General features: G+C 40.7%; 1 protein-coding gene across 1 annotated transcript; it reads left to right on the top strand.

Moving 5' to 3' along the window:
* Positions 1–16: 16 nt before the first annotated feature.
* Positions 17–26751, top strand: snx17 (sorting nexin 17). The gene is made up of 15 exons (XM_020097697.2): positions 17–855; positions 6691–6765; positions 8466–8583; positions 10025–10089; positions 11827–11937; positions 13203–13293; positions 15906–15993; positions 18885–18954; positions 19523–19615; positions 19905–20108; positions 23022–23150; positions 23332–23409; positions 23948–24022; positions 24108–24149; positions 24256–26751. The coding sequence occupies exons 1-15, from the start codon at positions 796–798 to the stop codon at positions 24373–24375; spliced, it is 1419 nt and encodes a 472-aa protein (XP_019953256.1). The 5' UTR covers positions 17–795; the 3' UTR covers positions 24376–26751.
* The last annotated feature ends 500 nt before the right edge of the window (positions 26752–27251 follow it).

The raw sequence follows: 27251 nt of genomic DNA, 5'->3' as shown, positions 1-27251 counted from the left end.
GACGGGATGGCTCGGCGCAGAGGGATCGTTGCAGTGGACCGTCACATTCAGAGAATCACAGGAGGACGTGACGCCGCGGCTCCTTCTGCTGCTCCCACCCCCCCTGCTCCTCACACTGTGCCCCGGCTCTCAGCCTGTGTCGCCTCGGGCTATTTCTTCAGCTCCTGCGGGAGAACGAGGAAAAAGACCAGAAAGAAAATCCACAACAAGTGCAGCTGCCCCCCCCCCTCTCATGTGCGGAAAGGTTTCTCCAGGCAGCGGCTCTGCGACGGTGTGTGAGTGAGAGAGAGAGAGAGAGAGAGGGAGAGAGAGAGAGAGAGTCCTGCAGGAGGAACCAGCTGCAGCTTTTCTCCTCAACTTCCGCTAATGACCTGAATCAACGGAGGGTTTTCACACTGAATGTGTTGTTGAACTTGTCACCAGCCACTTTGAACTGTGTCTGAGCGGCAGGTCTGAAGGTGTAATTACTTCACACTTTGCAACATGGCTGCTGCTGCTGCTGCTGCGGGAGACACCGTGAGAAAAGTTTAACACCGACGTGGGAGAAGTTGGACGCGAGCTGCTGCATGAGTTGACGCCCGGAGAAGGAAGCGGTCTCCCGGAGCGTGACACCGCCGTCCTCGGGACTCTGTAACCGGGTGGAGGAGCCGAGTGAGAGCCGCCGCCGCCGCCGCCGCCGCCTCCTGTGTCCCCGCCGACAGACAGGCGGTCACTGCAGTGGACTTCGTGGTGAAACTGGTTCCTCTTCTTCTCCATCGTTGAGCTGCTGACTCTCCACAGGAGCTGCAAAACAACATGCATTTTTCCATACCTGAAACAGAGGTTCGTTCTGGAGAGAATGGATCGACATATGTGGTGAGCAGGTTTTTTTAAATTTTCAATTTAACTTCATTTCAATGCAGCAAACATCTAACAGAAGCGTGTGTGACATTGAACGCAACGTGAGCACAAGAATGTGTTTACATCTGTCTGTGTAAATCTATATCTGCACCAACACAAACCAATACAAAAAGAGCTGCACTCTCTAAATGCTGTTATATCTAATGTGTTTCATAAGGAAAGAACAATCTCGTAAGTCAGTCAACTTGCTTCAGGGAGTGTTAACATAAGGTACTCATAAAGTTGAGTAATAGTTTATATTTCTATGTTTTTCCCCATGCCTCCATTATGATTTAATATTTAATGTGACATTGCCTTAACATTGTAGATATGATCCTGTGGTACATGTCAGACAAGAGCAGAACTGACATGCGGTCAACCTTATTACATACATTTTTGTCTAATAATGTAGATGTAAGTCGTGTGTATATACATGTAGATGTCTGAAATTGGCTCAAATTTTCAACCTTTCAACCTTTTTACTTGACATTGAATTTTGTCAAGCACCTCGGACCCCGTGTTATACACAGTATGTGAAGAAACATATCATCTTTATTTTTCTGACATCAGTTTTTGTCTAGCATAGATTTGGCTCCTGTGGTACATCCACGGATGTGTCAGAAGTTGGTACAAAACTGGCATTTCATTGACTGTGAGTGTGGTCCAGTCTCTGAAGCCTCACCTTTGGCACAACAGAGTCCCCTTTGTTTTTAAGGTTTGAGTCAACATTGCACGTTTACCTGATATTGCAATCCTACCAAAAAACCGCCAACTTTGCCAAGCACTGGACTCCCACAGCTGAGCTACTGTGTGTTTTCATTCCTTCCTTCTTTTCTCCTACTGCTTGTGTTTAACATGTTTTTTTACACTTTTCCAAAATACGCTGAATTGCAATTAAATTGTGTTGGCATGATGCAACACGTTGTGTTGCCTTGACACAGTGGCTGCCGTTCACAGTGGTGTCGACAGGGGATGATTCATTGGGGTTGGTCAAGGACAGCCAGAGTGAAGCATCGTAGGCATAAACCATTTTATGCTCTGGTGGATGGTTCTCTCATAAAACATCAGTCGCAGACACATTCAGGAAACTTTGTGCTGACGTGGGGCAAAAGCATCTAATGATTCTAGACAACAGTTAGACGAAAACATTGGCGGAAATGTAACATACCTATAAATGCCTATCCGTGAACAAAAATCCTGTTGGCTTGGTAAAGGCTTGAGGTCAGAGATTTCTTTTCACCTTGGTGGGGGATCCTAATAAAGACAGAATTAAACTTATGTATCTGATCTAACACTACAGCAACAGACAAACAGACCTAGAATATTAGATGTGTTGGTTTTGTTAATAATGTTTTTGTAGTCTGATGCATTAGAGAAGAACAAAGTTACCCCTGCATTCATCAAATGCAAACAACATGCAAACAACATCTGCTACATCTGGTTTCCATGTGAAATCACACTGGTTTTTCTCAATGACACACACTTGTGAATGAGATTTTTGCATCTTGACTCCATGTGCCTGGTGAAAAAAACTTTGCAATAAAGTTGTTTTAAGGTTTGAATATTTCTTCAGGGTCACTGCTGCACAAACATGTTAAAAATTCACAATTTAGACAATTTCCCTGGAGAAGTGCTGGACATTTTATGTACAGGAATTTAGGCAGTCTGTTATCAGTTATCAGGAGATTATTATTTCCCCTCTTGTTCTGCAAAGCCATTTTCTTGCTGCTGGACGTTAATATCAGTGTCCGAACTGAGGATTTCTGGTGTCACCTCTGAACAGTTTCTACCTGGCTGAGCAGTGAGCACATTTGTTTTATCCTGTACTGCAATGGCAACTTTAAAGAGGTGGCTTCTCACCTCTCAGCTGGCAGTCCTGTGACTGTCATTGTGACCTTCCTGTTACCAGCCCACAGGAAGGGACTTTGCTTGATTATAATGCTGAGAGATGTGTTGTGTACCTTGGAACCAGTAGGCCACAGAATCTGCAGAGTTAGCACAGGGCTTTTTAAAATAACAAGCGCTGCAGTTTTTAAATATGGAGCTACTCCTGCATGTGCAAGCACAGATTAATCTTTACTTTTGACTTTTCTTACTTCCTGTTGTCATTCGAGCCCCCCCCATGGTTCTAATGGTATTTACTGTATGATTTGTGGGTGTGTAAAAGAGAGGTAGACTTTGATGGAATTGTACGTGATGGTCACTCATTTACTTTGGGGAGAAGCATGTCAGGAATTCAGTATGAAAAGGTTGTACAAACTCTAGAAGTCATGCTCAACAGCATGTCTTTATGAGCCTAAAACTGGACGTGAGACATTTCTAAATATATTTAATTTTGTCTAGAAAAACCCCAGAGACTCTTATTATTAGTCAGACCTGACACATGCACCTCATGTGAAACGACAGTTGGTGCTGGGCTGCTGGACATGGGCAACAATGGATGCTGCGAGGTGACTCCAAACTACAACTTTATTTGAAAAGATCATGTTTCCATCACAGTCAGATCTATGTTAGGTCCAAAACATAAAGGCATTTAAACAATGTTTTGATTTTAGTTTTATCTTATCTTCTATCAAACCATTTTGATTCTAGTTGGTTCTACATCAAATTGAAAATGGATATTCTTGAAAATGTCCTTGTTTTGTTCTTGTCAGACTTGTACAGTCTCCTGCTGCATTCTTATGTGACAGATAAAAGCTGGAAAGGGTAACGAAAATTGGATTTGGACTGGAGTTTTTCCAGAGTTCAGGTCTGAAGATGGCCTTCTTGAACTGACATAGATCTGATTAGGATCAAAATGTTTTGGTTTAGGTTAAGCCCTCAAGCAACAAATCATAGATTTTATACAAAGAAAGTTGTTTGACCTGAGATGAACTGATAGCAATTCACAAAAGATTGTTCAAGCAGAAGACAGGAAAACAAAAGACCTTCTGCATACTCATTCTTGCTTCCCGTCTGAAAAGTGCCTACATGCACACTTTCATTTCATTTATTAGCCTTCCTCCAGAAGTTTTTTGGCTTTCTTTTGTCACTGTACAAGTTTTAATTTCTACTTTTGCTGTTTTCACATTGCTCACTATTGTAGATCAGCAATGTTGTGTGCAACACTTGTGTGTTCAGGACTCAGGAGCCTTCAGAACATCTTGTGTTTTGACAGATGACTTACCATGTTGACTAGAAATAATCATTGGCACAGAAGAGGAAGGAGATTAAAGCACTGGCAGTTAGTGCCCTGACACCCAAACAGGAAATCTCCTCAACAACCATTCATGTCACACTTCCTCTCATCCCTGGCTACAGCCTTGTGGACGCTGATATCTCCTAGCAAAAAGTATTATTCAAACAACACAATGTAAGAATTCCACCGGGGCACCCCTCACCCACTCACAGGTGGCAGGCCTAATTTACATTTTTGTAATAGATGCAAGTCTCGCTTTCTCTTTTCATCCTCTTCGAATTCACCGACAAAATACTCTTCGGTTTATTCGCTGGTTCTGCCATGATGTCATCTGGATGGGCAAAAACAGAGAAAGCTTGACGTAATCATGGCATTTGCATCCTGATTGGTTCTTATCAGTCACAACTCAACTACCAGCGGAAAAGACACAATGTTGTTACCAACCACTTAGTAGAGCAGAGTAGACAATCTACCCTCTGTTTACACTGGCACGCACGCACATGCCCAGTGTACGTGCATGTTAACATGATTTTCAGCATGTGTTGGCATGAATGGGGATTATAAGTGTTGCAAAGCTAGAACAATAGAGATTTAGTTTTTAATTTAGCCTGAGAAAACCAAGTTGGCTTTTTCTTGTAGCTAGCTGCTAACTTCACCTCAGGCTGTTGGTGTGATTTATGATGTAAAGCATGTTTGAACACCAAAGCTAATAATTGTAATACCAAGTGTGGTAATGGAAGAAAAGCCATTCTCTTTATTATAAATTTGTCTACCACCAAAATTATTTTTTGAAGCCGTTATTTAAAGGTAAAAAACTGCATTGTGTTGCTTTAACGACAAAATAGCCCAGTTTATACTTGATACTTTTCCAGCACATTCATTTAAAAACAAGCTTAGGTATTTTGAAAAGCAAGAAAAAAAAATCATCCATCTTCATATGTTGTGTAAAGATATTTAGGGAGGGATAGCGGCCACTTTTAATCACAACAAACCTGGAGCAGAGCTGAACCATCAGTTCTTGTCAGTAGAATCTGTGCTGGGAAACTTTCTTCGTCATGTTTTTGAACCATTTTCATTAAAAAAACAAAGGCAGTTTTATTATTTACAGTGGCAGGATTGACTGTGGGTTAAACAGACTTGTGGTATGTTGTGAAAAACACTGTGTTCTTTTACAGTTCAGTTGAGTTTTGTGAGCGAGCCTGTATCTGGGTAAACGTACGTGTTTTTTCTCCCCCTCAGGGCACAAGCAAAGTATCACTTAGTTATTCATGGGGCTTAGTGTCATTCCCAACACTTAATGAGACATCAGGCATGAAAAATGGATTTACTTTCTGAGATTGGATCTGAACGTGACTGCAAGCCGATATTTGTATTACGAATTCCAAATGGTGGTTTTCAAGGAGGAGTATCCAGTGATAGCTCCTGTTAAAACAAACACAGCGTGTCTGAGAGAAAGACTCAAAGACTCCCCGTGGGATTTTCTATTATTTGCTTTCTGTTGTTAGCTTCTGCATCAGAAAAGAGGAAGCAGTTTTGATCAGAAAATTTGCAGCAGTGTCTGTTTTCCAGGGTTTAAATGAAGTCATGAAATGGATGGAGATTGTTTTGATGTGTTATGTCAAAGTACAGGACGATCATTTGTTTTCTTTCACAGTTGTGGTTTTCAGAATCAGAATCAGAATCAGAATTCTTTTATTTGCCAAGTATGTTTGCACATACAGGAAATTGCCTTGGTGTCATTGGTGCACTACTTATGTACATAAAACAACAATATAAAAAACAACAATATGTAAGAAATTGAATAAAATAAAATAAAATAGAATAAAATAAAATAAAATAAAATAAAATAAAATAAAATAAAGAATATACATATATACATTAACAGATTCACAGGGTTATGGGCACGTGCTGTGCGAAGGTGCAGAACTTTGCACTGAACTTTGACAGTGACACCCCACTGACTGTAAAATTGATGACATGAGTGTCTCTATTGCCACCTATTGGCTTGCTGCAGTATAGGTCTTAAGTCTCACCTCCTTCGTGTTAGTAGATGGGACATGGATCAAACTAAAAAGTACTTATAATTCATTTTTATAGCCGGTTTCTAACATTTGAGGTAGTTTTTATTACACCGATGCTTATTCAAGTGTTTTTTGTCCTTATGTGTGGTTATAGTTTTCTATGCTAGTGTGTTAATTCTTCTGGTAAGATTTATTGATGCTATAAAATGAGGGTGAAGCATCATGATCGACAGCTTAGACTTGCATTTGGTCAAGCATGTGTATAGGCAGGACCTCTACCGCAGCTCTTTCTCTCGACTCCCTAATGCGAAAAAGGGCAGTGATCTGGGATATTCTGGTTTCATTTCCTGAATTGTATAAAGTGAAGATGTGCCACCAGATTTTACTCTCAACTATGAAAAGTATTTTATTTTAATGGGTCATGTAGTTGAGAAAAGATATTATTATTTAATATTTATCCATATGCACTTTAAGCATTTTTCTGTGTACATTTTTGACATGTTCATGTCTTTGGCTCCATCCACAGGCATGTTTTAGATGGTTCAATTCATTATGTCAGACTTTAACAGTCTTTCTCCTCAAATTTTAATTGGTTCCCACTGTTTCACACAGGCCTACAACATCCATGTCAATGGGGTCCTGCACTGTCGGGTACGCTACAGCCAACTTCTTGGCCTCCACGAACAGGTAAGACTCAAGCACTGACAACATATACCCATCAATGTCAGTTTGCTTTAGAATGAAAAGGCAGTGATATCTCATGCGTTGCACATTGAACACTGTTCAAATGCCACATCTACCCAGCATGACCTTTCGCTCGTCTTTGTGTCATGCGGTCGATATGCCAGCCGCCCCGTCACTTTGAATCACAACCACGATGGCTTGAAGTCTTGTGCTGTTTGTTCAAACTATTGCATGTACCCGGAAGTGTTATTTTGGAGGAGGCTGGAGGGGGTGGGTGACATGGAAGGAATGTTCTTGGCCTTTCAATCTTTTCACCTGCTGGGGAAAAAGGAACTTAATCTGAAAAAGAAATGTTGTTGGACAGCGCTGAGTTGCCTGGACTTAAGTATTTTTTTGCTCTCTGCCTCGGTGAAACATTACACAGAGCTGCAGCTGTTTCTTAAAGCTGTTATTAGGCAATTAGTTGGTTAAGCATCAAGTTTTTTTGGTGTAGAGAGGTTGAAAATAAATCATGAGTAATCGTGAGAGTGCTTAATATATCTTTGGCAAGAAATGGCTGAGGTTGAAATGGTGCATGTATTGTTTATAGGCTGATTTAGTTGTTGGATGTGGTTGGACGTCCTGTGAAAACACGCCACAGCAATCAAAATCCTTGAAATGCCCAGTGTCCTGTTTTCACACATTAAAAAATAAGCAAGCAAGCAAGCAAGGGCCAAACTTCACTACATCTCCATCCTCAAGTCTGTGTTACACAGTCTTACAGTTGCCGTTGCCTGGCAACAGGGTGTGAGGAAGACACACTCAAATCTTTAAGCATCAACCCCAAAGGGCTTCCTGTGGCGTACGCATGACCCCAAACATTCTGGTGATTGCGGAACTCACGCTCTCGAGTTGGATGAGATCATTTGAATGTTGAGAGCCTCTCTCGGCTTCTCTCCCGTTAAGACTTATAACAAGCTGTTTGAGCTCAGACTTATTTCAGATGGAGTAGACTGTAACCTGCGTCAGTGTCTGCTCTGTAAGCTTATTTGTATGTGTAGCTAGTGCTGCCTCTGGCATACTGAAAATACCAGAGGGCAGTATGTCGAGGTGAAAATCACCTCTTCCTTTAGTACCCACCGTGGCCTGCCTTCGTCAGACCATATGTGCAGGACCTGGGTGTTTTTATTAAGAAGAAAAAATGTGCTTTTGAATTCCTGATGATGAGTGTGATGTACAGCTTTCCCCCGCAGCAAGACGCACGTAAAAAATGAAACATTTGATGTGTGAATGTAAGATTATTAAGTCTTAGTTTAAGTCCTCTGCAGTTCAAAGCTTTCAGCTTTTAGATGATACAAAATAGGAAGAAATGAGTCAGGAAGCTGGAAGACAAAGTAAACTTGGAATGACTAGACATTCAGGGCTCCAGATGTGTGTGTGTCTGTGTTATGCACGGAAACTCCACCAGCTAGTCGTTGAAACAGGGGCTTAAAATAAACCTGTGATTCATCTCAAAAAGCATGAATGTACCTCTTAGGGAAAAAAAAAACCCTTGAGTCTCTAATTCAGGAGACTGCCACTCTGTGCTGAAGTTAATGGGTTTAATCATATAAACCCACAGAGCGTCTTTCACAGACAAACTTTCACATTCAAAAATAATGAATTTACCCACCTGACACTTGCATGTCTTTCAATGCTGTAACCTCTCTGTTTAACCCTAACAGATAAAGAAAGAATATGGCAGCAACGTGGTGCCTGCCTTCCCCCCAAAGAAAATCTTCACACTGACTCCTGCTGAGGTCGAACAGAGACGGGAACAGCTGGAGAAATACATGCAGGCTGGTGAGTGACTCATCCCAGATATGACTTTTCATGCCTCGTACTGCATTTCACTTAATTCCTGGCTGAATTTTAAATTCCGGCTACAACGCGGTTTGTTTGTTTTTTGTCTGCGTTTAAATGAGATACTCTCCCTCTTTGTTTCGCTGTCCACATATCCTTGCAATTTCCTGGAAATGGTTGCTGCTCCACAACAATCATAAGTACGACTTGGCTCTGTTTCTGCGTGGAGTCTAGCCGTACACTGGTGTTTTTCATGCCACATAAAAGCATAAAAGTGTTTCACTCAAGATCTGATGATCTGAGCAAAGAGTCGGCTGGGACACGGAGCCAAAGCCACTAGACAGAGTTATGTTGACACACCAGGTAGAAAAAAAATCCCCACTCAGGTTTTCAAACCTGTTTTTAAAAAGTTTTATGAGTTTTGATCCTCTAGTTTTCTTCCCCCAGTGATGCTTAACTTTTCTCCAACAGATGTCATAAAGGCAAATGTATATTTTTTGTGGCATTGACAACAGCAGTGAAGCATCATTTTTAAAATTTATTTGAACTTTTTATATAAATAAAGGTTTCTTTTCCAAGTCTTGTGTCATGCTCAAAAAGCCAGCTGCAGTTTCATATCCCAGTTGGGGAGGTTTTCAACATATTGTTGAGATTTTGTAAACAGGTCGAGGGTGAGCTTTCTGCATATACACACGAATAAGTGGAACTGGCAGCCACGCAGCGGGTTTGTTTTAATCCTCTCAAGCACTGGCAGTTACAGCAGAACAAGGAAGCGTTGTTTGAGTGCGTATTTGCTCATAGTCTGGGAGCATATGCACACAGGGTGTTCTTGGCCACAAGTTCATTTGGTTACATCATGACTTTTTACATAGTTATGGAAAATGAACAGCCACAAACACAATCTGCTGTGACGCAGATGGCTCGCAGAAAGTTTCAGATTTGGTCAAAGGGTTAGACTAATTTGTAAGAGGACAATAGAGAAAAGGCACAAAGACACACATGCACACACACGGTCAGATTGTAATCATACAGGCGTAACATGCAGATAATTAAACACACATTTCTGCAACTCAAACTTAGATTTACCAAACTGCTCCACTGTTTTGATGTAGGCCAGAAAAAGTTACTGCAGTTTAATTCTGACCTCCCTTCATAAATGCCTCTGCATGTTTAATTAAATTGCCTCGACAAATGTCCTGAAAGGCCGAGCCCATTTCACAGGAAATAAAACCAAACAGCATGAAAAGTGGAAAATTTAGAGAAATTGGGAAATAGCTCTGACAAGGACGTTTTTGTTTACTTTCCGGCTACTGGAAAACTCTTGACTAATTGCAGAGATATCCAAACATAACATATCTCTTTTTAAACTGCTGCTTCGACCGAAATTGTTAACTTTAACCCTTTAGCTTTTTTCCCTAACTTCTCTTGTGTTTTGTTACAGTGCGTCAGGATCCGTTGCTTGGAACCAGTGAGATGTTTAACAGCTTCTTAAGGAAAGCTCAGCAGGTAGGAGATTTTTTCACACCTCACCTGCACTCTACAGTTTTCTGTCTGTCTCCCGGCTTGTGAGGCGGCAGGGTGTGCTCCTTCACCCAAAAGGCTGATGCAGTCACTTCTGCCCAGTTAGTAATTACTTTTGGCACTGTGGTGGAGTGAGGTAGCTGTACATAGCAGCACATAACCTCATCCTGGATTGTGTAATCTCTACGTGTAAATTTTGACCTGTCAGATTGATGTTTTGTTTGCATACAGAAATCGGTGAAAAGATTACGTCAGACATGAAGCTTTAGCCAGATATCGTGATGCAGTTGCTTGGTGTGTGTGGGTGCTGGATCTGTTCAGACCATTCTATCATTAAAGCAGCACGAAAAAATGCAAGTACATTCTCAGCTGCAGAGCGCAAAGCTGTTGTAACACAACTCGCCTGTGAGCAAGTCAATGACTTATCCAGACCAGGTAGCCCACGTTGATTCATCATCATTCAGGCGACCTGCGTTGCCAGGAGGACTGTAAATCCATAACCTTCACGGCCACATTCGTTTGTTTGCAGCCACGTCTCACCCGTTCAGCTTCTCCTTCTCCATTCCCCCTCTTTCATCAGACTGCGTGTTTGTGGCCCTCTCTTCCCCCTCCCCCTGCAGCGCCCTTACAGTATACGCTGTGAGGACAGCAGGTACCATTGGAGATGAGTTACCACCCAGTGTTGTCATTTCATCTGCACCTTTAGTGTCAGGGATGTACTTGGAGACTCAAGGAAGATAAAGGGATTATGTACCAGGTGGTGAGAAACTGCCTGGGGATAGGAGAAACTGGGGTTATCCTGTTAAAGATTTTTTTATTGACAGTTCACACACTACTGCTTTTAAAATATTCATACTTTTATACAGGTCAGTTCATTTTCCTTCATAGTTATTCATTGATTTTGTTGGTTGTTCATGAACACAATCACAAACACAGCAGTAATAATTAACACAGCTCCCTATAATTTCTGTTCGAGCTGACAGCAGTTAACTTAATGGATGGGACTTCTAAAGCTGCATTTATTAGTATATGTTAATCAGCTGATTGCCAGAAAATGAATTCGCAACAAGTTGTAATACAAATTGATGAATGGTTTTTAGGTGAGGGGAAAATAAGCCGAAATTCTCTGGTTGCAGCTTCTCTAATGTGAATATTTGCTAGTTTTCTTATTTTTCTATGAAGCTAAACTGAATATCTGGGTTTAGACTGTGAGCCAGTGGGAACAAGACATCACCTTTGGCTTCTGGGAAAGTGGAATACCACCTTTTTACATCAAAGACTATAAATAAATAAAGTCACAAGTGTCTGTGGCCCTGCAGGACCGAGGCGCCAAGTGTTTGTTTTTATGACTCTTCCATCTGACTTAAATCTTGAAGTACTTGTGTTCCCAAAATAGAATTGATTGTTTTACACTTGATACCACAGTTTCCAGTACTGACCCTTAAAATTATGCTGCGGCATTCATTTCCTTTTTAGTGGCAAAAGTTAATCAAACTCTAATTTTAATCTGGATTAAATAAATACTTCAAGAGAAGTGTAACTAGTTAATTGAACCTCGTATGGTTTGTTTTTTATCTCCACTGGAAAGCGTCTCACTGACAAGCCTGTATTTTTCTGCCCTGTGACTTGTGTGTGGATTTAGTTGTTGACTGACTGGAATGAAAACATGAATCTTACCAATCAAGCTGAGGGAAGCTGTTATATTTTGTCTCCTTCCCACAGGAGACGCAGCAGATTCCCACAGAAGATGTTGCTCTGGACATCTGCCTCTCCAATGGTCAGAAGGTCACTGTCAACATTCTGACCTCAGATCAGACGGAGGATGTCCTGGATGTAAGTGTCGGAGTGTTTTCTGTTAAAGAGCACGTGAAGCCACCATTTTCACCCAGTTCACAACTTTGTAAACTAAAAAAACATGATTAAGATACAGCTGAAGGTGCTGTGATTAAAAGTACACTCACAACTTAATGTGAGGAATATTGAGTATAAGTACATACATGCTCTTTATTAGATGCAAATTGTATGATTTAATTCTAATAAATCTGCAAGAAGTCCATAAGTTAAACCATCATCTGAGGCCGTACAGGTATTTTTCTGTGTTATCAATTCTTACAGGTTTTGTGTCTGTTTAACTAGAAGCTTTTGATCTCAGCTTTTTATAACGTTGTTGACACACAGTGAAGTTCCTTCAGGCAACCAATTTCACAGTTAACTCCTCTGTAAGCTCTGTAGACAATATCAAATCACACAGAGTCACATTCGTTTATATAGAATGCCTTCAGCAAAGCACTCCTTAAAGGACTCTATAAAGTCGGAGCGACTACAGTCTATCTAATAAAAAACACAAGATCATAGTATACAAACAAAATAACGTGACTAGCCAATAAAGTGATATGTACAGTATGTGTATTTTTTATAGTGACCCAGACATTAAGTATATCCAACCTCACCTTTGCTCTTCGTTCACCAGTGTGTGTGTCACTGCGCTAAGATTTGCAGCAGTTGTCATAATGAAAAAAATCTAAAATAGATTTAGTTTTCTCTACTGTTGTAGTTATAGAATACTCTATCACTGCATGCAAGAATGCAACACTGTTAAAGGAGACATATGCTCATATTACAGTTCATAATTGGGTTATTACTTGAAAATATTTACATGCTCTAATGTCCAGAAAACATCTCTTTCCTCATACTGTCCATTGCTGCAGCTCCTCTTTTTAGCCTCTGTCTGAAACGTTTGGTTTTGGTAGGAGATATTGTCCTCCGCTCTAGCGTTACCTGGCAGTGTGACAGAATAGCCGCTAGGGGTGTATTATGCAAATGTGGATCTTCTATTCAGGAGCATTTTTTGAGGATGTTTGACTTTTTAACTTTGCAGAACTTTAAATTCACAAAAAACTGTATACGCCTTAGATTAAAGAAACTGGAAAGACATAATATTTTTGGTTTAAAAACTGGCCGAAGGAGCAGCTGTTGCCGGTCCAGCCAAAAACTTAAATGAAGGGATTCATTCATTGAATGCAATTGTGACAGTGAACGCTCATTCACTCTCACTCACACTCTCTCTCTCTCTCTCTCTCTCTCTGATCTTTCTGCAGGCTGTTGCGACAAAGCTCGACCTTCCAGACGATCTTGTTGGTTATTTCAGTCTCTTCCTCATTCGTGAGGGTGTGGATGGAGGTTTAACATGTGAGTTTCCACATCGAACCTTATATCTTATAATCAGAGGAGTAGAAAAGATGAAAAACATTTCACTTTACTATTATATTTTAAAACTTGACTTTCGTTGCGAGCATATTTAAGTGATTTTTCCCATTAGAGAGATCCATAAAGTGGATCCATAATTCATTACTGCAGATATTTCAAATCCACTTTTAATGGATTTAAAGAGCTGCAGCTGATGTTGTTTATTGAAGCAGAACAAATGTGCAGTTCACTCTGCTCTTTGATAAAATGATGTCAATGTGAACTATTGTATCAGGTCAGTCAAGGACTGTTCTCAGAGGACACTGTCCTGAGAGGACAAATTACTTTCACAAACAAGGAAAGAGAAGAAAATAGGATTTGGGATTAAAAGCTAAAACATTTGTTAAGCTTCACTTAAGAATAACTTTGTGGTAAACCAAAGAGAATTATGTGCTGCAATGTCATGCTCCTGATTTTAGTTTTCTTTGGCTCTAAATCTTTGTCGACAGTTGAGCAGCTCACTTCATGTGTCTCGCTGTGTGGAGATAAACTCACATTTAATTAAAAACAATGATCTCCATGAAAAAGCTGTATCTCTGGCTAGAACAGAATCATTCACTCATTAGGTGTTTGGAAGCTGAGCGAGAGCCAGGATCTATGTGTTTGTTGACAGACAAAAAATGTGTGCAGCTTCAGCTTTCTGTAAACGTATGTATAGCACATGCCAATCATATTCATCTTAGTGGGTCTGTTACTATTTGACTTTATTCTGCTCATCTGTGTTTGATTTTGATGGGGCACGAAAACCATAGAAATATGTTGCAAAGATGTTGCGATCTCACTTAAACTGGTATTTAACCCTTTAGTTTTTCAGGGTGTATTATTTGATTATAGGCAGTTCTACTAATGAGTGAGCTGGTATTGAATTTACTAAACATTTGCTGTTTCTGTATATTTTTAAATGTAGTATATCACAATTTATAGTGTGCCAATACAACACTGTAAAATGATGCATACCATGTCAGTGGCTGGTGTCATATCACTCACTAAAGCTTCTCTGAGCGGAGCTCCAGACAATCAGGCACCAGCAATAGTCTAGTTAGTTACACACAAACAGTACACACTGTATAATCACAGTTCACAAGTGCTGCTGATGGTTGGTATTCAACCAGTCGGACCTTTATCTGTTTTCTTATTGTTGTTAAACCACAAGATGTTAAGTTTCTATCCTGTCCAAACATTATTTCCCATGATCCCTCACTCAATAGGTCTTCCATACTTTGAATGTGCGTGATAACACGACATTAAAAGTTCGTTTGTTTCCACCCTCGTGTGTGTGTCACACGTCGTACCACAGGCAACAGCAACAGCTTTCCACATGCTTCAGTTTACGTTTTTTCCATTCCATCACAGCCCTGTCGGGTCAAATTCCCCCCCTCAGTCTCAAAGGCACCGTTCTCTCGTCTCCCACCTGCCAAACACCCAAACACCAGCCAGGCTTAAAATGCTGCCAGGTGAACTTGGAAGATTCTGCAAATATTGCAGGCATGTTGTATATTCCTGGCACAGTTGAAATCTGACAATCTGAGTGGTGAGCAAGACACGGCTGTGTGTTAAACTATGACTCGTCTAGTGGAATAAATGCGGTGCGGCAGGCTGCAGATCAAACACAACTGGGCGGTGGGAGTATTGACATAACGGGTTTGCTAGAAGAACTCAATTCCTCGCTGACGTGCAGCAAGTTTCCCAGAAGTCTTTGTCTAAATCAATATATGCTGTAAAATATGCAAAGACATGTCAAGAAGACCAGTATGTGGTTTGAAATAGCGGCGTCTTTTTTGTGTTTGCAGTTTCCCACTGACAATTTAGTTCACAGATAAATGGTTCACAACATTTTAAACAGCTGTTCCTGCTTCTAGTACACAGCATCGTGTATGTTCTAAATTACTTCTCGTAATTTAGAAAAAAGTAATTTTACAAGAATAGAGAAAAATGTTTTAGGAAATGAGCAGCAAGGAGAACCTTTGCTTTCTGGAGTTCCACTCTTTCTGGATCCAAAATTTTGAACCAATCTCATATTTTCTTGAGAAACTACGATACCTCTTTGAAAACCATGCGGATGTAACGAGGATAACATCCCTGTCGACCACTACCAAAGTTCAGATACTCATATATCATATCGAGATCATATTATGATAAAGTGATGCTGATGTGCTAAAATAGTTTATTCTCAACTTTATTCTCATAATATCATGATTTTATTTAATGACCCTAATACTCTGTCATAATCTCTACCCATGAAGAAAATGTGAATTTACTTCTATAAAGCTGATAACAAACCAAAGAGCTCTCCAGTCACCGGATGTGTAGTGTTGTGCACGTGTCCTGAAACCCAGCAGCAAAATGCACCTGAGATCTCCTCAGGGAACAGGCTGCAATGAAACAGCTGCAGATTATGGAGACACACATGCACACACACACACACACATACAAAAGTTTTAGCCTGTTGGGATCTGTCCAGATGGAGTCCTCCCTCCCTTGCTGGCATCATTATCCAAATGTCCTTGGGACTAACTTTCTCTCTCTCTCTCTCTTTTTGTATCTGTCCCTCTCAGTTGTGCGGAAGCTGCAGGAGTTTGAGCTGCCTTATGTATCCATCACCAGCTTGCGGAGCTCTGAATTTCACATACTCCTACGGAAAAGGTACTCACCGCCTGCCCGTAACATGACTTTGAATTTCACTGTGTACTTTCCCCTCCACAATCCACTGTGTAATTATGGCTGTGATTCATTTGCGTAATCGCGTGTTATTTATCTAATCCTTAAATGAAGCTGGGTCAGAGATTTCTGTTTTCAGTAAGCAGTACATACAGTACTCCTCTTGTACGTGTGTGATTTCAGGCTCTCGGTTTTCTCGTTTCATTCTGGGTGTGATCCGTTTCATTCCTTATCTGCAGTGAAGCACTTGTTCTTAATGTATCAGAACAGCACTTTGCCTAAATAACAGGCTTCTTATCCAGCGTCACCATCTTCTACAAAGTGGCAGTTCATTTGGAAGAAACTCCTGAGTCATTTGTTTTGTCTTTTTTTTTTGTCAAGGTCAGTAGTTTTGACCAGACAGATGGTGCATCGGACAGTCAGGGATTAGACAAGGACATAATTTTGACAGCGCTGCAGCATGGATCTGTAAAATGTAGTTTTAGAAAACATTAGTATTCTCCCTTCTGCTTGAATGTGCTCATTTAGCAATTTTCAGTTAAATGATATAAAGTTATAATAGCTGCAACAAATTCTGACTGTTGCCAGAGGATTAATTACCCAGTCAGCAAACTGAGCAGTATCTCAAAATTAAAAAGAATTATATTGGGTCGCGGCCGCATTTGAAGGCTTCATGCATCAGCTGCAGGTTCGGTTCTCCTCGGCCCTTTGCTTCATATATTTTCCCATTTTCTCCTCATACCTATTTTCTGTCCTGGAAATAAATACATCTTTGAAAGATTGTAGTTACATTTATTGCAATAGAAGTCATTTATATAGATTATATATATTAGATGGACTCTGATTGAACTGTTGTCAGTTTAGTCATAAGACTAGTTGGGAAATTAAATAAAAAATCTTTTTGTGGTTGTGGAGTTGGAGAAAATCGACTTTATGAGACCTCTGCTGCCTGGAGGAGAGAGGAGAGGCTCATTGCTACATTAGCTGCCTGAGTATAAGACACCCGAAACTCAAACTGAGCTGTTCCTGATCAACATTATTAGTATTGTAATGAAGTGAAAAAAGATAATCTCCAACAACAAAAATTAGAAAAATTATCACAGACCTCACATTTCTTTAAAAAAGTCTATAGTGACTCAAACAGGTTGATGATTTATTCACAGTAGAGGGAGGTGGTTGAACATTGTTCAGAACTATATCAGTTGTTTTTAACAAACCACACTGCATGTACCACAACATGTTTCTACACGTCTGTATTAAACAGTTATCGACTTCACTGATCCTCCAGCAGCAGAGCTCACATGATGTATTTGAACAATATTTCCTTTGGTTTGACATTTAAATCCTCTGTTTCTGGTTCCGTTGGTGTTTATTTTATTTCGTGTGAGAACAGTTTAAAAGTGTAGCTCTGTTCCTTAATGAAGTGAAGGGGTTAAGGGCTGTTTGTTTGCAGAGAAATGAGCTTCTACCATCGTGATATGAAAAAAACTTTTGGGTTGGGATCAAATTTATTTTGATGGGCCAGCCCAACAAATTCTGTGCCTGGAAAACACTGATGCAACTTCTCCCTCCAGACTGAATTTAGCAACTGCTCCCTTCTTCAAATGTTTTTTTTCTTCTTCTTCCTTGTATGTCTTTTCTCTCGTCACCCTGCCCCCTGCTGACTGACGTACACAGGATGTTTACTTTCTTTTTGCCTCAAGGAAAAGTCTTAGTCCTCCTGACCTAGTTTTCACTGTGGAGTGGAGTGTGGAGCGGTGAGGGAAGAATGAATGTAAAACTAACAAGTGGAGGTGGAGGAGGGAAAAACAGACCCCCAGTGTATGAGATCCTGGGAGGCTTGGGCTAAACGTGCATGATAAAAATGGAGGAAATGCTGATGTTGATTTAATGTTTTTACCGGACAGACGTTTCCAAAGCATTCATGAAAACAGGAGGACATTTCAAATATGTGTGTGCATAGACTAGACTTGCTACTAAAGCTGCAAAAACACACAGATAAACACCACTCTTATTCCCTTCCTTCCCCCCTCCTGTCACTCTCACTCTGTCCTCTATTCCCTTGTTCCCGGCTTTGAATTTCTGATGTGGCGTGGCAGCATGCTTCGTGTCACTGCGTCTACATCGGCCAACAACACCCCCGTGTCAGGCAATTACAGCATGTTAAATTTTACACGTGTACTGTTAGTGTTGAATGAAAAATGGATTAAATAAATTCAGTGCTGTGTTAACTCAGACGGTAATAATCCCAACGTGAGGTATGAAACCAGATTCTGGATCACTCAGAAGTGACGTCTCTTTAATTATATTTAATTACAAATGGGATATCTCCTAGTTTCACATGTGGTCCCAATCATGATCTCTCTCCTTAAAACTTTGGATAAAAAATCGTCTTTTATTTCCATTCTCTTTTTTTAAATCACGCTCGGCTCCTTGGTCTGCCCTTACAGCACCCACACATCAGCAAACTACACCATCAGCAACTGTGCTTCAGCCTCTCTACAAGAAGACGTAACCCATGGGACGAATACTTGCCCGGTTATATCACTGATTCTGAGCTGAGGAATTTTGTCTGTTAGATAGATATGAGCAAGAGTCAGATCAGGTTTATGTTTGACATTAATACCTCGGCCAAAGGAGGTTATTCTTTCACCCCTGTCCCCTGTATGTTTGTGTGTTTGAGGGTTCTGTGCAGTTTTTGAGCTGTTCCTAGGACTGGGATCTGCTGGAGCCACAGGGTCACAGCCTCTAATGCTCCTACTACCACAGGGATCACATTGCATTTATATTTATACATATATATATATATATATATATATATATATATATATATATATATGTATAAAACTGACAGTCAATGCCTTTTCTTTCTACAGCTATTGGGACATGGCATACGATGGTGATGTGATGGACAACAGAGTCGGCCTGAATTTGTTATACGCCCAGGTAAGATTTTAATACAACAAACCAGACATTTGTTTGTTTTCATTTATACCTCATTATCTTTTTTTAATTTGAAATCTTCATTAAGTGTGAAATCAAACACATTTTGTGTTTTTTATCGAGCTTGCACAACAAAAACCAAATCAGATAACTGCTACACCTCTCAATTGTTTCCAAATGTTTTATTCCATCCGGGGAGCCCCTCCGTTATCTGATGGTGGCGTCTGCTTGTTTTGACTTTGCAACACCTTAAGTCCTGAGCCTCTGTGGCCCTTAGTGCTGCCACAGCCGAGATCTGTTGTATTAAACATTTTTGGAGTTTGATTAAAATCTGGAACTGCTGAGTGTTGCCTCTGTTTAGCAGAGGGGGCGTTTTAGAATCAAGGGAAAATAAAGTGTTTCAAGCGTGTGCGTTTGTGTGTTTCTGTGTAATTATTTGCTGACCTGCGCCATTTACATGAAATGCCAAGGGTGTGATTACTCCCACATGTCCCCACAGAAAAACAAAAACCTGCTTTATCTTGTTCATCTATGCAAAACAACAAAACTATTCGTTTTTTTGCTTCACCAGACAGTGTCTGACATTGAGCGAGGCTGGATACTCGTCAACAAAGACCAGCACAGGCAGCTCAAATCACTGCAGGAGAAAGGATCCAAGAAAGAGGTAAGAAAGGGTCTCTGCTCGGCTACTCTGCCCCCACAGCATCTAACTTGATTTCAGCTGATGCTCAGAAATCGTCTTTGTCTGAGAATAAATCCGTAGACCACAGAGAATACAGCCTCTAGTGCATTTTGTTCTGCAATTAGCCTACTTTTTCCCATGATATGAATTTTTAATCACATCAATCCAGTGGAGATTTCAAACTTTATTCTCCAGGGATTAGACAGAGAGATTTTTTTTTTTTTGGCAGAGTCAGTCACTTAAAAATGGTTTTGCTGCGCTTTCTTTCTAGTTCATCCATCTAGGTCAGACGCTCAAATATTATGGCTACATCAAGTTTGACCCGTGCATCACCGACTTCCCCGAGAAGGGCTGCCAAGTCATCGTCAGCGCCGGCAACAACGAGCTCAACTTCCATGTCAAGCTGCCCAACGAGCAGATGAAGGAAGGGAGCTTCAAGGTCACGCGCATGAGGTGTTGGCGAGTCACGTCTTCTGTAAGTGGAGTTGTGTGTGTGGCCGAATGAGGATAATAGACTGCATATAAAGATGGATGACATGACAGCTCATTGAATTTGTGGGCGTTTGTGTGCGTCTTATTTTTACATCTAGGGACGTGTAACAGCGATTTATTTATTTATTTATTTTCCTCCTACTTATAATGGCAAGACGCCACAGTGATGTCAAAAATGAAAAATCAGAAAGGGAAACTGGTAATAATAATTTGGTAAGACACTTTTTTTAGCACCTGATAAATTCGGTGTAGAAGAAGTATGACTTGGCCGTGCGGATGCATCGACGGGACCTTGATACAGTGGCTCCACACCAGCATCACTAAAGAACAAATTCTGGCTCCAAATGTCGTCAAACACGTAAGATGGCTGTGATCGTATCCAGGGTGTTTTAGCTTAATTCTTTTACAACAGGAGAAAGTTGAGACGTGTCATCCATCTTTATATAAACTCTGATGATGATGATGATGATGAGTGCATTCACCTTCAGGAATCTGGTTTTTATCTCTGAAGCCCACGAAACAATCAGACTGAAATCCCTCCACTTTATTATGAGACAGTGACTTGGCAGAGCACAGATGCACCAGACTTGGCTGGAGCCCGTCTCAAAGTAACAGGGGTTCATGTGCTTCCAAATCTGCCTGTTTACAAACCTCCTCTCACCACTGCACCACATACAAATGTCTTTAGCCCTGCCAAGCATTCGTTTTACTCCTACTGCCTACTAAAAGTGCTGATCCCCACACCATCTCTTTGTATCAGTCCAATTACCCAAAACACGCTGCTCACACAAGGATAGCGCTTTATCGATCCTGCAGCGTTCTGTGTTTGAACTGATGATTGTCCTTTGGCGAGGAAGGAACCTGCTGGCATGCAGTCCGAGGAAGCACGTACACAGCGGACTTCTGTTTCTTCACAGGAAGAAATGAAGAAAATAGAAATATGGGAAAGAAAAATCAGAGGTGCAGTTTTATACGGCAAAGCATTTGTCTTTAACACATGAGGCTACTGTTTGCTGCTGGTCCTACTAGAGAATAATTCCCCTCAACAGTTGCGTAGGCAGCCCTCATTATTTAATTCGATTTTATTTGTATAATGTCAAATCATATGTTTTCTCAAGGCACATTACTGAGGGAGTGAAGTGATCTCTTTGGATAATGCAGTGTTATAAGCTGTGTGATACATGAAGGGACTTGATTGTTAAGGGCTTTGTATGTAAGAAGCAGGATGTTGAATTCTATTCAGAATTTTCCATTAACTGCTCAAAGGATCCTGTAAGGAGTTTACAGACCTAATCGTATTGTTCCCCACTGGATTTGAGTCTCAAGTATCAAACATGTTTGATATTTCTGAGTTGAATCCCTGTAGTGTGAAGGGAACAGTGATGTAAAGCTGGAATATGTTGTTTTGGTCTTGTTGGGCGTGAGCCTTTTCTCATGTATGTAAACATAACACATACAAAGTGAAAGGGCTCAGAGAGCGTACCTCTTACAAGGACAACACTCAATCTCACCATGTTAACGAAAATAACAAACAGACCTCACCTTGTGATTTCAAATATTTAAAATGGGTTCAATCAGTTGTTGACACTCAGTAACTGACATTTTTTTCTGTTCTTAAATAAGTTTCTAATAAGCCTAGTAAGTAATTTTATTCATTTAAAAATGTAGAGTAGAAATCCCCCTTTTTGTTTTAAAGATAGAAACATATCCATTATTGTCATGTACAATTGCCTCAGAAAGAAAACCCATTATGCACCACAGTTTATTTGATGTGCAATTCTTTCTGCTGTCACCGAGATAGTTGTTTTGGAAAAGACACTTCCTCTAAAAGCCGAAACAATTTTCTCTCACTTGTGTGAATTGCTTTAAAAGCATTACATGCTGCTCTACACACATCATTTCAGCCTCCATTTGAAATGGGAACATTTGAATTAAATAGCGATGGGTTAAACTGCTCGCTTTTTTTTTGCATTAGCGTCTGAGCAGTAGTTACGTGCATTTCTGATTCTCTATAAATAAATTTGCTCTGGAGACAGGGCGACACGTGAAAATTAAAACGCTCGTTGGCCTATCTGATTACACACAGAGTCGCTGTCCAGCAGGGTGATTAATCCCCCTCATTCTCAGAGGTCATTTTAATGAGCTCTTTCCTCTGCAAACTAACTATTCAAAACATCTCATTTGGTGCAGCACTGCGACCCCCCCATAACTCAACCGCAAATTGCATCTGGAAGAGCACATATAAGCAGTGTGTGTGTGTGTGTGTGTCTGTGTGTGTGTGTGTGTGTGTGTGTGTGTGTGTGTGTGTGTGTGTGCACCAGATCTTTGTTTCTATCTATACTCCTCCTTTATGTTATCTCTGTGTGGGAGGTTTCAATGGGAGGTGCAGCTTCTTTCCAGCCCAGAGGATCCGGTTTAAGAGCGCAGGCTTCATAAATGAGGAATGAGCGACAGGGCTCGTCTCCGGGGAGCCGTGCGTGTCGCTTAGCTTCACAGATTTTTTTTGAAGCCATTTGAAATTCAGTATTCGTACTTTCGCTTTCTTACTTTGCACCCGTGTTAATCTTTTAGCATAAGATTTGGCTGGCTGTCATTTGTGATGCAGCGGCGGGTCATTTGTGAAGGCAGCTTGAGAAAACGAAGAAGAAATTTAGGATAGGAAATGTGATTTAGCTGTTTACATGCACATAACCCTGCAGTCATGGAGGAGAAGAGCAAGATTATCCTCAATCTGGAAGTAAATCTCTTTTTCCTACTTAAAACAGAAGAACGCACATTTTAAAAAGTCCACAATAGGATAGAAGTAATGATAACATGATGATAACACTTGTTTTATATGACAATAATAATGACATCAAGTCAAAATGAAAATCTACTTCTTTGTTCAACATTGCAGCAAGTCCCAATCGCCAACGGTACAACCAATCCCTGCAGCTCGGCCAAATGTGAGGTGAAGCTGGAGCTGGCCTTTGAGTATCTGATGAGCAAGGACCGCCTCCAGTGGGTCACCATCACCAGTCAACAGGTACGAGCTCACTGAGGGGGTCAATGTGGAGGCAACAAGGATAGAATTGAAATAAGATTGCGTTTATTACGAACGCAGCGTTTTGTTCGACTCCAGTTTGTATTTTATTAATACTGTCGTAGAAAGATCAAAACTCCTGCTCCAATCATCCAGATTTGATCGACTCTCCCTGTGATTTCAGGCGATCATGATGAGTATCTGCCTTCAGTCTATGGTGGATGAATTAATGGTGAAGAAGTCAGGTGGCAGCATTAAAAAGGTTTGTGTTGATTATACTTCATAACTGCTTCTTTATAAACACATCACATTTAATGTCTTGATCTGAAATTGGCTCTGAAAGGTAAATGGACTGTGTTTATACAGCGTCATATATACAGCATTTAAAATGCTACAGAACAGGTTTAATTCACTCACATTCATAAAACTCTCCTATATCCAGCACTTTTCTATCACACATCATTCATACACTGTCGGCACAGCCGTCAGGGGCAATCTGGGGTTAATATCTTGCCCAAGGACACTTCAAAATGCAGAATGGAGGAGCCGGGGATCAAACTACTGACCTTCTGGTTCATGGACAACCCTCTTTCTCCCCCCTGAGGCACATATGCCTTTAAAATAATTAAATTTCTCATGTGAGAAAATAGAGTTTATGTATATTTTAGACATTTCTCATGAAAAACACCATCTTACAGCATCTTTCATCAATTGTGGATTTACATAAAGTCGTAAAAATATAAAGCACAACCTCACAAATCCGTGGATTTTTGACGTCTTCATCCTCCGTCACCTTTCAGATGCTGAGGAAAAGACACAACGGCTCCATCCACCGAACAGACACTCAGCAAGCTGTGAAATCTCCCCCTCTGCTGGTGAGGAACTGGAGCACATGCCATAACTTTTGTTTTTGCTTCCTGTAGATCTCAGCCTCAGTTTAATTTATTATGTTTCCTGCAGGAGTCCCCCGACCAGAACCGTGAACAAACCGTCAAACTCTCTGTGAGTGTAATGTAGCAGAATGACGCAGCTGCAATATAACCTGAAACATATTCCCATAAATCATTGTCCTCCCTGTGCTAATTGTAGTATCGAATGTTCCGTTTAGACCAAGCTGAGCTCGGTGTCTCTCCGAGGGATCAGCGCCTCCAACTCGGCAAACGACATCAGTGGCAACGATTTCCACGGCAACTATGCTTTTGAGGGAATCGGGGACGATGACCTGTAACCCTGACCTCCTCAGATTCTCCCCCCTCCCCTCTTCATTCCACTGTCAACAACTGGGATGACAAAGATTATGAGCTGAGCTGAGCCGAGCCGAGCAAAACCACAAACACACTCACGTGTCCGATTCTGCAAGATTGTAGCTTCTTCCTGGAGAAATCGCTGCCTTAAGCTCTCATGTAATCGTCAACAGTGTCCTTTCTTTTTATACTTTTAAAAGCTCATTTTTAATTTGCATTCAGGTAAAAATCATCCGAACCAGTTGAACCTTCAACTGTTTTTTTATTTAACTCGTGGCAGCACACAATGAATAGCATGTAAGACTACAGGTACTCAAACAGAGATCGTTTCTCTCTGCTACTGCTTCTGTTTCCTTCACACAGATTACCGTTTCATAACAGTACGTGTGAAGTTAAATTCTGAAGTTAGATTCTCGAGGTACCGTGCAAAACTAATATAGTCTGAATTCCGTGAAGAAAACCTGGATTCTTCCCCCAGCGGCTGCATGTTCTTGTCTAACCAGAGAGCCAAATGTTTAGTCAGACCTGGCACTAGTGATAAAAGAGCAGAGCTGGATGTGTTGACATTGATCTCACAACTAGATTATTCAGAGCAACTGCTTGTGTATGGATGGTCAATGGTCGGCTTGGCTATATACCAAAATGTCATATTTTTATACTGTCAGTGATCCTCATGCTCTTCACGTGCCAAGTCTGTAAATATCTTAAAGGAGACATATGATGCTTTTTCAGTTTCTCTTTCCTCTAGTGTGTTTTTTAGGTTGTTTATGTGTAAAAAGTTAAAAAGCTCCTGAAGCGCAGGACAAACGTAGGACTCAGAGGTTTCAATTGAAATCCCTCATTTGTTTTGAATGACGTCAAGCATTGCCGAGCTGCATTGTGGTTCCGTTGCCAAGCGCTGCGTATGTCAAAAGTTGAGCAGAGAGACAGGAGTTAAAAACCAAGCATTTCAGACGGAGGCTGAAAAGAGGAGCTGCTGCAATGGAAAGTTTGAGGAAAGCGAACATTTCAAGTAATAACCCACATTAAAAATCTGAGCAGAATATGTCTCCTTTAACAAGATAGCGGTTGTGTTTTCATCTTACGTTGGAGGCACAGTCGCTCATACTGCCTTCAGAAGTCTTCTGATGCCTTAACTTTTACTTTTTTATGATTTTGCCTCGTGGATTACCTTGTCATCCAACGTGACGCTGGCTCAAACATTAAATATGCGTCAGACGGTGTTTCCTAGAATCTTGCAGAACTTGATAGATGGTTGATTTGGCCGAGCTGCTTGCACTTGCTGAACCCATCGTTTTTGCACAGTATTACAGGTGGAGATGAATGTTCGAGTGGAAGCTTGAGCGCAACATAAAACATTTTGTGGAGTTTTGTTTTCCGAGGGGCTCAGTAAATCCATCTGTGATTATTATTTTTTTAACCAATTTTTTAAGGTTTCTCATTAATGCCAAATTATAGTTTACTAAAGCATTTTGCACAAAATATAAACAACAAATTATGACAATGTCACTTTTTATATTATGTACATGCAATTAAGCATTCTGAACATTTACTAATATCTTTACCATCATAGCTTATTGTAATCAAATAGATCAAATGTAATCTAAGCTGTATAGAACAAAAAGTTTAAGTGGACTAACATTTATCGTTGTTTACATAATGCTTAGGGGACTTTTTTTTTATAGTTCGAATGGAAAGTTTACAATTTTTGCATCTGATTTTCTTTGTCTTGTTCTTGTTGGGCGAGTAACAGTGGAGCATTGTGAGGGGCTTCAGTTCATTTGGAATCTGTGCGTACATTGTGCCAATCATCTCAGAGGACTCAGTGGCTCATGTGATCACAATTGCTGGAGTGAGGAACGTTCATGGAGGGCAGACAAACATATCCCGCTGTCGTTCCATATTTTTATAGCAGTTGTTTCAAGAAAGCTGCATCTCGGCCTTTGTTGAAGCCTCTAAATGTAAACCTACGCCCAACCTGTCAGCAGCTTTACTGGTAGCCACAACTGTACACAAAATGTTGTCGATAAAAATGTCTTGTTCTTTCACTGCTGTGCTTCTTCTCCTGTCTGTTTTTTTCCCGTAGAGGAACGTGGACACCAGCCGTCTTTTATTTTCTCACTTCCTGTCACTAAATACATGGAAGCCGCAAGGTCCCGGGTGTTTTTTAATGTGTAGGTGCCAAATTACATGTCGAGTGCATTAACGACAGCGTCTCTATTAAACTAAATGTCAATTTCATGAAGATTCTTTTGACTTGATTCATTCCACTGTTCATCTCTTTGATTTTATTGGTAAGGTCGGTAACAACTGTCCAGTCTGTTTGTCATGATGCTAAAATAAATTCTGAAATGAGACGACCTTGTGTTCCTCTGTTGTCAGTTAATGGTTTGTTTGAGTCATTTCTTCATCGCCGCTCTGCTTCACTCCCACGTTTGTTTACAGCAGCAGCAGCGTTGGTCGGCTGCCATGTAATGTGTCAAGAATCTGACTCAGAGCTGCTGCTGCTGCTACAAGTGTCGCATTCTGACAAATCACAGTGGGAGAAACACGTGGAACTCATTTTAATGAAGGTTCATCTTCATTTTAGCTGCTTCAGTGTCACAGTCCTGGTTTCAGCACGTGTTGACTCACTGTCAGAGTCGGGCCTCAGTGGGACACGTGAATACGACGAGCCACAGCAACAATCTGAGTAACGTGTGTGTTCTTATGTTCATGCACATATGTGTGAATATACATGATAATGTCAGTGTATATATAGATATATTGTGTGTGAGTGAGGGATGTTTAGACACATTTAAACGTGTTGGATATTTAAATCCAAAGATCTCTTTCTCTCTTGGTTTATGTCTCCATGTTC

The sequence above is a fragment of the Paralichthys olivaceus genome, chromosome 19 (genome assembly GCF_024713975.1).
Source record: "Paralichthys olivaceus isolate ysfri-2021 chromosome 19, ASM2471397v2, whole genome shotgun sequence".
Classification (NCBI taxonomy): Eukaryota; Metazoa; Chordata; class Actinopteri; order Pleuronectiformes; family Paralichthyidae; genus Paralichthys; species Paralichthys olivaceus.
Note: the sequence above shows the minus strand (reverse complement) of the source record. Positions and strands in the feature narration are given on the sequence as shown.